General features: G+C 42.3%; 1 protein-coding gene across 1 annotated transcript in view; it reads left to right on the top strand.

The window, feature by feature from the left end:
• celf5a (cugbp, Elav-like family member 5a) overlaps window positions 1-13,762 on the top strand; it is a gene marked incomplete at both ends in the record, with an annotated part of 228,051 nt that overhangs the window by 205,694 nt on the left and 8,595 nt on the right. The window contains 2 exons of the mRNA XM_084163224.1: window positions 2,911-3,076; window positions 12,848-13,054. Coding sequence (XP_084019350.1) covers window positions 2,911-3,076; window positions 12,848-13,054 — 373 coding nt within the window. The remainder of the gene's footprint in view (window positions 1-2,910; window positions 3,077-12,847; window positions 13,055-13,762) is intronic.

The following is a 13,762-nucleotide window of genomic DNA, read 5'->3' as shown; positions in this document are numbered from 1 at the left end:
GGACCTTTTGGATCCTGAGTGGCGCAGCGGTCTAAGGCACTGCATCGCAGTGCTAGAGGCGTCACTACAGACCCGGGTTCGATCCCGGGTTGTATCACAACTGGCCGTGATCAGGAGTCCCATAGGGCGGCGCACAATTGGCCCAGCGTCGTCCGGGTTAGTGGAGGGTTTGGCCGATGTAGGCCATCATTGTAAATAAGAAAATACAAAAAAACATAAGTGGGACACCCTCCCAAACCAACTGCCCACATCTTCATCAACACACATAAACACACACACACACCAAAATGATGAAACATGAAACAAACCCTATTGAAACACACCATAGCATGATGGTAACAAATGAAGCCCTTTAGCTCAGGCCAGGCAATTGCAGTGGACTCCATTGTCTTCAGGTTTTCTCTGCTGGAGTGCACACCAGTCTGCAGTTTCAGGCAATCTGCAGGTCCAGGACCTCAATAACCGGGGTCTTCTCTTTCGCTCGCTCCATTTTTTCCACCTCCTCCCTCGCTTCCCCCATCTTCTCCTCCTCCTCGGTGCCCGTTCAGGACTGGCTGGAAGGGTCACATGTGACAGTGCTGAGAGTCCGCGAGTCACAGAGCAGTGCTACAGAGATAATTGCCATGTGATAGAGGTGATTGCCTGCTGGCACCAGGGGAGAATAATGCCATCAGGTTGCAATAAAGAAGCAGATGCCTGACAGTAAATGGATGCTGTAGCACGGGCAACTTGTTCCCTGCTTCTATTCTTATTTTTTCCATTTCAGAGCGAGAAAAGGTTATGGCCATGATGATGAAGATTCAGTTCAATGCAATTTAGCTCTTTGTCTGCCACAGACATTTTGCTATCTACTGCCAAGGATAACTAAGAATAAATATACTGTAGCAATGGCTTCTGAATATGGATGAAAGTCTTAGAAAAAAGAAAAACACATGAATAGTAAAAAATGACTCTGAATATCTCTGTCAACAATTCCAGTTGGTGGACAGAGGCTTTTTATCAGAGCCAGTTTGTATTACCCACTTCATTCCAACATAATTACATGCTTGAGCTTCCAATTTGCTGCATTTTAATTCTGAAAAAGCATCACTGAATGCCATGTTGTTATCCATGACAATCTGGCAGCTGGCATGAAGGACTGCATTATCTATGCATGTAAAGTAACAGCTATGCGGAGACTTTCTGCCTCAGTCTGTTATTCTACCATCTAGGCCTGCTGCAGCTTCCATCAACTTGTATAGGCCACTAGCAAATGGTTTGCAAGCTTATTAGAGTAAGCCCAAGTCCCCAGCTCCTATTGAAAGCAGGAAGAAGAGCCTGAGAGGGGGACAAAAGCCAGTGACTGGTGTGACAGTATGCTCTGATACAGGGGCCAATCAGATCAGAGGCCTTCTACCCCAAACCTCCAACCCCAGTCTGAACTTAATGAGGGCATTAACACCATCTCTATCCCACACCAACCACAGCTCTCACATTGACTTCCTCTCATTGTTTGTTTTCTCGGTCGTGCTTTTGTTTAGTTCTCCTCGCCGCCCCTTTTTCCAAACCCCTAACAGCTCAATTTATCTTATTCCGAGCAAAATGGATGATCCCCATTTGTCATGTTGATAAAATTATGCAAATGACAAAAGGAGTTAATAGATAGTGGTGGTAAGGCATGTAGCTAATGGATGAGGTGCCAGCGGCGCCCGTTTTGTGGCAGGACAGCCGCTTTTAGGTTACCTGACAGGGGCATTGAGGGAAAAATAATTGGCTTTTCCTATCCAGGGACTCCATGCAAATACAGGGAGAGTGGCATCTTCTGCCTCAGCCGCACAATATTGTCATTAACATCAGAGCTAGCTAGTGGCGAAGGCATTTGATTTCTGCTTAGCTGAGTCAGACTGGGGGTGCCAATCCACTTTTTCAACAGGACGGAGGGAGCTGTGGGATATTAAACAGGTATAGGGAGCAATGGGATTGTCCGATTGTGTCCATGTTTTTCCTCCACATACCTGCATTCCTCATCATGAAATACATGCCCTACAAAAGAGCATTGATTTCCCAGATAAACCCACTGATCCAGAGGTTGCAAACACCTTCGTACAATGATGGATTTTCTCTGGAATTAGGCCCTCAGTATCTGAGACTGAGTGCAGAAATACTAGACGTGTTCGTGGGTATATTCTAGGCAGTATTGGATAGAGAATGGGTTTAGCTGTGTGTTCGTGCTAAGTGGTGTCAGCCCAGTTCTTTATCAGTGTGTCCAGTGTAAATGGACTGCCATTACAGGTTGCTGCTCGTGACACGCCAGTGGCACCGCAGCAAGTTCAAAAGATCCTAGCAAGCGGAGCCACTGAGAGATGTCACTGCCCCTCCACTTTACCTTACACAACCAGAGAGGGACACTCACAGAGAAGTTTGACAAAGGAAGATAAATGCAATTCAATTCTGCCTCTGAACTTTCCCAGTTCCCTAGAGACAGGAATAATGTGCACATGTCAATCCGTTGATTTGAATGAGCCCAACAGACAGCTATTGAAAGATTCCTACAGCTGCTGACAGCCCTCCGACTGTGAGGATAGACAGATTCACTAAACATAGGTTGACAGACTTTTATTTTCTTTCCTTTCTTTTATTCCGCTCTACTTTCCATGCGCTATACATCCATCAACCCCATCTATACCTCCCTCTACTCTAACTTTCCTATGCTCATCTCTCCCTCTCTCCACCCTCTCTCTCACTCCGTCTCTTTCTCCATAATTTCCTCTCTCTTTTTCTCTCTCTCTCTCTCTCGCTTTATTCTAAATCTCGCTCACCGCCCATCCCTCATTTCCCTCTCATTCTCTCTCTTCTCCCTCCATCTATACTAACCTCTCTCCCTCTCTCTTCCTCTCTCTCCCTCTCTTTCCCTCCCTCCTGTTCCCCCAGCTCATGCAGCAGCAGGCAGCCATCATGGCAGCGAGCCATGGGGGCTACCTGACACCCAGCATGGCCTTCCCCGCCACCCAACTCCACCAGATGGGGGCACTCAGCATCAACGGCCTCCCACCCAACTCCATGACCCCGGTGTCTGGTGAGTTCCATCAGGCACTGGGTAAGCAATGCGTTTCATTCTCTTTGGGTGAGTGGGTGTATGCGTATGTCTGTTTATGTGTGTGGGGGGAGTTTGGGAGATGGGGGGAGGAAGAGGGAAGAGAGAACTCAGACTGCAGCAAGGCCAAGAGAAATGGGAAATGTAGTGCCTGCCTACTGATAATCCAAAAATATTCTGTTGGAGAAAAATGAAAAGAAAAATACATCTGATGTGATTTGCATATTTATGTAGTGTATGCAGATATATTTTGGTGCAGTAAATCGAATCGGGAGCATAATAGATATGTTTACAGATACAGGCACTAATTTCTCCTCCGTCTTTTGACCTTGTGCTTTGAAACACTTACACAGGATCTGCATGCAATTCCCTCAGTTTTCCATTACAAACGGCCCCAACATTCTATACAGACACATTAAAGGGAGCGCAGCAGAGATTTGAGATAGCTACCGCATAACATTTGCTTATTCAGCAATATTTAATTTTTGTAAAACTGAGGAACCCACAAGATCCTCTCTCACAAAGCATGCATCGAAATGAATAATACAAAATCTAAGTCTTTGTTGTGTTTAGTTGTATATTTCCCCGACATTGCAGTATAGTGAGTTTGGTAACTGTATAACAATATAACTGTAACTGTATAACTGTGAGGGAATCAACAGTCAAGACTACGCATCAGTCTGACATTACCCATTTTAAAGCACCTTTACGTTCTACTCTGAAAATCAATATCACAGGCTAGAATGGGTTCTGTCAGTGACCATCTCTCTCCTGTCTCTCTCTTCATTCTCTCTCTGTCTCTCTCTGTCTCTCTCTCTCTCTCTCACACACACTCACTCACTCACTCACTCACTCTCTCTCGTATGACTTAATACATGCATGTATATATGATGGAACAGGCCAATATGCACATGCTGTATACTGTATATATACACTACCAGTCAAAAGTTTGGACACACCTACTCATTCAAGGGTTTTTCTTTATTTATACTATTTTTTACATTGTAGAATAATAGTGAAGACATCAAATCTATGAAATAACACATATGGAATCATGTAGTAACCAAAAAAGTGTTAACAAATCAAAATATATTTTATATTTGAGATTCTTCAAATAGCCATCCTTTGCCTTGATGACAGCTTTGCACACTCTTGGCATTCTCTCAACCAGCTTCATGAGGTAGTCACCTGGAATGCATTTCAATTATCAGGTGTGCCTTCTTAAAAGTTAATTTGTGGAATTTCTTTCCTTCTTAATGCGTTTGAGCCAATCAGTTGTGTTGTGACAAGGTAGGGTTGGTATACAGAAGATAGCCCTATTTGGTAAAAGACCAAGTCCATATTATGGCAAGAACAGCTCAAATAAGCAAAGAGAAACAGTCCATGAAGGTCAGTCAATACGGAACATTTCAAGAACTTTGAAAGTTTCTTCAAGTGCAGTCGCAAAAACCATCAAGCGCTATGATGAAACTGGCTCTCATGAGGACCGCCACAGGAATGGAAGACCCAGAGTTACCTCTGCTGCAGAGGATAAGTTCATTAGAGTTACTTGCCTCAGAAATTGCAGCCCAAATAAATGCTTCACAGAGTTCAAGTCAAAGACACATCTCAACATCAACTGTGTGAATCAGGCATTCATGGTCAAATTCCTGCAAAGAAACCACTACTAAAGGACACCAATAATAAGAAGGGACCTGCTTGGGCCAAGAAACACGAGCAATGGACATTAGACCGGTGGAAATGTGTCCTTTGGTCTGGAGTCCAAATTTGAGATTTTTGGTTCCAACTGCTGTGTCTTTGTGAGACGCAGAGTAGGTGAATGCATGTGTATTTCCTACCATAAAGCATGGAGGAGGAGGTGTTATGGTGTGGGAGTAATGGCAGAGTGAAGGAAAATCAGCCAACAAGTGCTCAGCATATGTGGGAACTCCTTCAAGACTGTTGGAAAATCATTCCAGGTGAAGCTGGTTGAGAGAATGCCAAGAGTGTGCAAAGCTGTCATAAAGGAAAAGGGTGGCTATTTGAAGAATCTCAAATATAAAATATATTTTTATTTGTTTAACTAGGCAAGTCAGTTAAGAACAAATTGTTATTTACAATGACGGCCTACACCGGCCAAACCCGGGCCAATTGTGCACCGCCCTATGGGACTCCCAATCACAGCCGGTTGTGATACAGCCTGGAATCGAACCAGGGGGTCTGTAGTGACGCCTCAAGCACTGAGATGCAGTGCCTTAGACCGCTGCGCCACTCGGGAGCTCTGTGTTTAACACTTATTTGGTTAATACATGATTCCATATGTGTTATTTCATAGTTTTGATGTCTTCACTATTATTCTACAATGTAGAAAATAGTAAAAATAAAGAAAAACCCTTGAATGAGTAGGTGTGTCAAACTTTTGACTGGTCCTGTATATGCACTAAGTTAAGCGTTGTAGTTGGTGGAGGCTGGAGAGGGGCTATTTGTCAAATATTTACAGTAACATTTTTTACACAGGTAATCAATCAAAGACAGTGATTAAAAGTATAGCTGAGGTGCTTCTTGTCTGTTGGTAATACAGGACATAATTACACTGCATTGTATGTGTTGTGTTCAGTATTTATACTGAAGCTTGACTGCAGTATAGTACTACTGTTATGAAAGACCAAGAGACAGGATCACCACATGTACTTTATATGCACACATTGTATGGACTATGTATGCAGTAAAGACATAATACTGATTTGAAATATACAGAAGTGCATAATCAATACCGGGATATAAAGAAAATATAATTGAGTCATATCAGATATTAATTTCATATACATTTAACCTTTTCAAAGGGCTTCATGATACTGCATCACCTTGTTCGAGAGAGCAATCCACTATGTTATAATCATAAGCAAAATAGGCTTTTGCGGGGGGTTGGAATCAATGGTGTATCAATCTGCAATGCAAGGAGCTTAATGAATTGGCCTTTGGTATTGAAAAGAGCTCACCATGGTGTGTGTTCCCTCTCAGGAACCCGAGAAGCGCTGAAGTATGTCTAGCATTTGACACGCTTCTGTGTAAGCTACAGTCTGCTGATTACTTTTATTATTGAATCCAATGCATTATTAATTACTGCAAGAGAGAGAATTTCCAAGGACTACAATAAATATGAAAGGAATTTGTATTCCATTCATTGGAGTCTGTGCTGATAGGCAGTATGTATGTACTGGTGTATGTATGCAGCATCCTCCCCGTTCACATGTCGACTGGTCCCATGACTTATTTAGAGTTAATTGAAGGAGCACATAAAATGACTTGCAAGGCTGTCTGTTTAAGGGGTCTGAGAGGTTCTACAGCCACTCAGAGACTTTGGGACTCAGACAGTAAATAAGTGGAATAATTCATTGTAATGTTAGAGACATGCTTTCATGTTCTTTACTGATGCTGGCCCACAAAGTTGTCTCATGGACTCTCCATATCTTGACACAAAACATTGCCACTATACTTAGATATGTCCAAAAATTCAGCAGTGCCAAATATGCGGCCTAGACATCAAATATAGAAAGGTTTTAGCCTCTATGTTGATAACCTTAGCCTAAATCTCTCTTTAATAACCGAAGAAGTCCATTGCATATCACTGGATGATGACAGGCGCCTCGCTAAATCCCACAACGCAGTGCCTGCATTACCATAAATTACAAACAGTGTCGTAAAGATGACCATTCAAAGCCTGGCTGATCTTGAGGTAAATGTGATGCATTACTCTCTCTTTTAATGATCTGAATCACCTCTGCGCCCGCCTGCCTATCACAACATAAAGCTTGTGTACCACAGAATAAAAAGTTTAAAGAGCCTGAAAGGTTAAGGGGTGCTTTCTGAAAACAATGAAACACCCATTTGATCAACAGATGTAAATCATTTCAGCTTGATGGCGTATAAGCAGCCTGCCAGATGGTTGACTTGATTAGAGCATGTATCCTTACAGTGATGCATGATGATGCTTTTTGACAATAATGTTCAGCAGGTGCACTTCTTGAGCTACAAGATAAATAAAAATGAAAATAAAAAAAGATGCCGATCCCAGGGGGATAGATAGGGGGAGGGGAACGGCAGTGCTTTGTTAGGTCGATCACATGAGCAGGAAGGGTGTAATCAAAGTCACATAATGTTATGTTCCAGAGCACTGCTCTACATGGGCTGAATACATCCATTACATACATATAGGGCCCTGCCTAACAACACTCCCATTCAATTCAGCCCTGATTGTGTCACTGATGGAAGTGGGTTTAGATTGGGGTCAAAAACATGATGCAGGACGATTCCACAGAGTGACTAATGCCACAGTTGAAGCTAATGAGCTGTTTGACACAGTGTTTTTGACCCCCTGAATGGCTCTAAGCAGCACTACGCCTCAGTGGGAACGCCTGCCTGCCTGCCTGGGCTCAGGGCGGCCTCACCTTGGGTTGCTGTGTGTCACGTTAGCCACGGGATACCAGCTCAGACAGAATACCCCCTTTGGCACAAGCCACATTCATCCTACCAGGGTTGCTGCGTACAGACCACTATACCGAATCACATTTCATACAATATGTACCATATATAGTCTCACCATCATCTAATAGAGCACCATTTTTCAGCATGGACTTTATCACATTAACATGGATAACACCTTTTAATGACAAAAAGTAATTTTCAGTAGCATTAGTAGATCTCTTGCAATCTTAATCTACACCCTTTATAACATTTTAGATATTTTTTCATTAACATTTGAACAACCAGAACAGTTTGACTGCAGTTTGCCCTCTGAGTACGAATGCACCTAGTTTTTAAATCAACTAAATGAAAACATCTGTTATGAATGCTTATTTCTTGCTTCGCTGAGAGACAGTCCTTGTGTTCATAATGACTGTGGAGCTCTGCAAAATGGGTCCAGTGCTCCTTGTTGATTTGAATGTATAATTAGCATAATAAATACTATTATGCTTCCTTCTCAGCGCAATCATCGCAGGGTGTAAATCAACAATTTTCCCAAAGAACAGACTGTAATAATGTAAATGTAATTATGCTTTCATAACATAAAACCAAGTGGAATATGTAGTAGACTTACTTCATGGAATAATAACCTTAGAAAACTGACAGGTAAGACCGTGTTGTGTAATATAAGCAATCTCTTGACCCGTAGTATCCTATTTACCCATTCTGGAGTGCAAAACAACATGTCATTATTATGGGACAATGCATTCAGTAAACAGGCATATGTAAACAGGCACATGCTTGTGTGTGTATTGTAAACACGCTATGAATATGATTTTCACAATGCGAGGCTCTATGTCCACTGGAGTATAAAATGAAATGTCTTGTTATGTATGGCACCGTGGGAGTACAATATTTCTCCCAACTCGAGCTAGAAAGACATTTGCTTAGGTCACAATATTTATCCTACTCTAGCTAGAAGTACATTGGCTGAGGTTTGATCATGTTTAAGAACATAATATTTGAGCAGTAACGGTAGTTCATCTAATGGTATGGTTGTGTGAAAAGTAATATGCAGGAAAATGAAATCATATTCTCAGTATATTCTTTGTAATCCCACTTGTCCTTAGATAGGTACTACAAGTTTTTGAGCAGTTTCGGCCTCTTCTCAGAGCTGAGTAGCATTAATTATTAAATGTGCTTGCTGAAAGCAAAGCACAACTTTAGAAACTGTTCATACTTATTATTATTACTATTACTATATTATTATTATTATTATTATTATTATTATTATTATTATTATTATTATTATTATTATTATTCGCCTCCCATTGCCACCTGTAGGGCCAAAACCGTAAAAGCTACCAACACCAAAATAACTTTCAAACATGCAGACTGGCACTGATGCTTGAAAAAAAGCATAAATCTCAATGCATTTCAGGTGCCATAGACTTGAATGGGAAAAATTCCGGTCGCTACTAGTCTTCAACCGTTTAAGATTGAAACGCCATTCAAACTTTAAAACGTGCAGACTGGTCTATAATAGTGTGCTTGTATGCAGCTTTTTGATACCATTTATACTTTTTGAACTATAACCATTTAAGATGTGCATAAAGCTCCATAGACTTCAAAGGTACATTTTGGATACACCACAGACTGACTCAACTTAGATGGCTTTAACACAGCTTTTTGCTTCCATTCCCACTTCAAAACTATAAAGCTTGTTGTATCCCCATTCATTTCAATGGTGGAACGCAGGCTTCAACATTCTAAACTGAAATTACTGCTACAACACTTTCAGAATGTTCAAACTAGAACATTTTGAGAGCTTAAAAATACTTTTATTACACTATTATTATTATTGTTTAGGGAAAACCTATTTAGACCAGGGTCTCATTCCCAAGGGTGCCCTGATCACAGTAATACATTCTATGGCTTATGATGATATAGTACTCACTCTAGCCTACTAAACTAGCCCACTATAACCCACTATAATAACTCCACAGCTACAAACCAAAAATAGGTCACTATAACTAACCCATAGCCTATGAAAACCCTATTACTACCATTACTACTACTACAATTACTACTGCCGTCACTACCACTACTATTATTATTTTACAACCATAAATACTTCAAGACTAGCAAGCACACCGCATCTACTTCAGTAAATGTATTTTTCTAGTTTAAAGCTGTCGTCTCTCACATTACACTTGGACATGGCTCCCTGCATGTCTGTGTCTCGTCCCTGATCCACTGGGCTCTCTCTGGCACCCAAGGTCCCCAACAAGCACAATCTCCCACCCTGTGACTTTTAGAATCTCCTTTCTCTGGGCTCTTATCACACGTGCGATGCGTCTGCCTGCTGACCCTGAAGCACACGGTGGCCGCGGCCCACTGCTAAGCCTTGGAAAATGAATTTCCCTGATGATGGAGAGGCTGCATTATGGCGCAGTACAATAGAGTGCGTGGGGTCGGCCAGACTGGCTGTCTGAACCCTCAGAACGGGGAGCAGCAGTCTCCTGGGCCCCGCCAGAGAATGGGCCAGAGCTGCAGTCTAATTCATCAGAGTTCTGCAGGAAACAAGCAAACGCAGGGAGCTTAAAAAAAGGAAATGGTGCAAAAGACACAACAGCTCTCGCCGGGACCCGGGCAATTCCCCTGGTCACAGCGGTTGGCTGCATGAGTGTCAGGCTCCCCACTGCTTAAACTGTGCTCCGAGTGCGTGGGTAGTCTCAGGCTGACATGGCTCTGTGCGGGTTTTTCTGTGTGTGATCCACAGCCTATTTACCAAGGCATTAGCATTACTCCCAGCCATGCAGCATAGCATACCCACCATATGTATCCATCCCTATGTGGACTTTTCTTTAGGGGCTCTTTACCGAGGCGGACAAATTGCTATGATGGCATGCCTGAGGGTTTCCGTGACAACAGGCCTTTCTGTCCAATCCCTTCTTGGCTCCAGATTGAAAGGTGTTCCCCAGGGGGCCCGTTTCTCAGTGAGGGCTGATGCTCTACCACGGAGCAGCCTTTCAAAGTATCCATCATCCATAGTGAGATCCTCCTCAAATGGACTCATTCACATTCCGCACAAGATTGCACACTTTCAACAAGAGGCTGGTTTAAAATTCATCGAATGAGAGAGGAGCATCCAATTCTATTCTAACCGTGAAACATCCTGCAACCGTGTGTGTGTGTGTGTGTGTGTGTGTGTGTGTGTGCTTATGTGTGTGTGTGTTACAGTTGAAGTCGGAAGTTTACATACACCTTAGCCAAATACATTTAAACTCAGTTTTTCACAATTCCTGACATTTAATCCTAGTAAAAATTCCCTGTCTTAGGTCAGTTAGAATCACCACTTTATTTTAAGAATCTGAAATGTCAGAATAATAGTAGAGAGAATGATTTATTTCAGCTTTTATTTATTTCATCACATTCCCAGTGGGTCAAAAGTTTACATACACTCAATTAGTATTTGGTAGCATTGCCTTTAAATTGTTTAACTTGGGTCAAACGTTTCAGGTAACCTTCCACAAGCTTCCCACAATAAGTTGGGTGAATTTTGGCCCATTCCTCCTGACAGAGCTGGAGTAACTGAGTCAGGTTTGTAGGCCTCCTTGCTCGCACACACTTTTTCAGTTCTTCACACAAATATTATATAGGATTGAGGTCAGGGCTTTGTGATGGCCACTCCAATACCTTGACTTTGTTGTCCTTAAGCCATTTTGCCACAACTTTGGAAGTATGCTTGAGGTCATTGTCCATTTGGAAGACCCATTTGCGACCCAGCTTTAACTTCCTGACTGACGTCTTGAGATGTTGCTTCAATATATCCACATAATTTTCCTTTCTCATGATGCCATCTATTTTGTGAAGTGCACCAGTCCCTCCTGCAGCAAAGCACCCCCACAGCATGATGCTGCCACCCCCATGCTTCACGGTTGGGATGGTGTTCTTCGGCTTGCAAGCAACCCCCTTTTTCCTCCAATCATAACAATGGTTATTATGGCCAAACAGTTCTATTTTTGTTTAATCAGACCAGAGGACATTTCTCCAAAAAGTACTATCTTTGTCCCCATGTGCAGTTGCAAACTGTAGTCTGGCTTTTTTATGGCGGTTTTGGAGCAGTGGCTTCTTCCTTGATGAGCGGCCTTTCAGGTTATGTCGATATAGGACTCGTTTTACTGTGGATATAGATACTTTTGTAGCTGTTTCCTCCAGCATCTTCACAAGGTCCTTTGCTGTTGTTGTCGGATTGATTTGCACTTTTCGCACCAAAGTACGTTCATCTCTAGGAGACAGAACGCGTCTCCTTCCTGAGCGGTATGACAGCTGCGTGGTCCCATGGTGTATATACTTGCATACTATTGTTTTTTTGTTTTATTTGGGGGGGGGGGGGGGGTGCATACTATTGTTTGTACAGATGAACGTGGTACCTTCAGGCATTTAGAAATTGCTCCCAAGGATGAACCATACTTGTGGAGGTCTCCAATCTTTTTTCTGAGGTCTTGGCTGATTTCTTTTGATTTTCCCATGATGTCAAGCAAAGAGGCACTGAGTTTGAAGGTAGGCCTTGAAATACATCTACAGGTATATCGCCAATTGACTCAAATTATGTCAGTTAGCCTAACAGAAGCTTCTAAAGCCATGACATCATTTTCTGGAATTTTCCAAGCTGTTTAAAGGCACAGTCAACTTAGTGTATGTAAACTTCTGACCCACTGGAATTGTGATACAGTGAATTATAAGTGAAATAATCTGTCTGTAAACAATTGTTGGAAAAATTACTTATGTCATGCACAAAGTAGATGTCCTAACCGACTTGCCAAAACTATAGTTTGTTAAGAAGACATTTGTGTGAGTGGTTGAAAAACAAGTTTTAATGACTCCAACCTAAGTGTATGTAAACTTCCGACTTCAACTGTATGTGCTCATGGTGTGTCAAACTATCTGATATTTTTCATGATATATAAAGAGAGTAGGCCTCTCAGTGTTTTGCTACCCGTGTCCACACTGAATAAATGTTTCACTGTAATCTCCCCTATCTCGTCAGAATGTTACTGGAGTTGCATAGTGGTTTCATCATCCTGTTCGCACTCGGAGCCAGCAGGCTATCGCACAAACACTACAGACAGGCTCATTTTTCACAGGTTGACTTCCCAGTGATCCAGCGGGATGTGTCACCATCCGCGCCTGCTATGTGACAGTTTCATGTAGGAATCCTGTCCTTGTGATGGAGAGGAGGTGTAGCGAGCAAAAGTGTGTGTGTTTGTGGGTATATGTGTGTGTTGGATAGTCTGTAAAAGTAGAAATGTCTTTGTCTCTCGGCAGGCCTCAGCTCTCCACCAGCCAACATCACCACTCCCAGCATCGTCACTCCCATCGTCAACGGCTTCACGGGCATCCCCCACCATCAGCCCAACGGACATCCCGCCGTGGAGACCATGTACACCAACGGCCTGCCGCCCTACTCCACCCAGAGCCCCACCGCCGCAGACACCCTCCAGCAAGCCTTCACCGGAGTACAGCAATACACAGGTAGGCCTTATGTACACACTGAGATAAGCCCTCAAGGCTTGGGTGCAGTAAATTAATATGATGCATTTTTTGTAGCATGGTAATGAAGTCCTACACTACTTTCATACTTGCAACACATTTTCTACTTTATCTCTACCAGTTAACAGTATGTAAGGGATAATCAACGAGGGGCTATGCGTTCTATGTGAAAATAATGAACGATGTGGAAGGTGTGTTCCACGACGCGCTAGCAGAGTGGAACTAACCTTCCACGGAGTTGCATTATTTTCCAGAGAACGCATAGAGCCCCGAGATGATTATCCCTTTTATAGCATGGCTATAATTTAACACATTTGCTACTAGAAATGTGTTCATTTTCCGGTAGAAATGTGTTCAACATCTACTGAAGTAGCTTGCAAGTTTAATAGATTGCTACAGTAGTTGTCATGGTAACCAAACAAACAGACTTGCTAGTTTAGCTAACCAAACCACAGTTAGTTATAAAACATCTTTGACCAAACCATCAGTCCTAGTTTGCTATTATGGAAATAGAATTCAACAATGCCAATAATGTTTTCAATTTCGACTCAAACAAAACATCTAAGAATGAACTATAGCCATTGAATTCTACCATGCTGATATACTGTTCATTGTAGGGAAATAATGCACACTCTAGAATGCCCTTTAAGCCAATCAGAAACTAGTATTCAACAATGCCATGGTATAATT

The sequence above is a fragment of the Coregonus lavaretus genome (assembly GCF_964263955.1).
Source record: "Coregonus lavaretus genome assembly, chromosome: 6".
NCBI classification, from domain to species: Eukaryota; Metazoa; Chordata; class Actinopteri; order Salmoniformes; family Salmonidae; genus Coregonus; species Coregonus lavaretus.
Note: the sequence above shows the minus strand (reverse complement) of the source record. Positions and strands in the feature narration are given on the sequence as shown.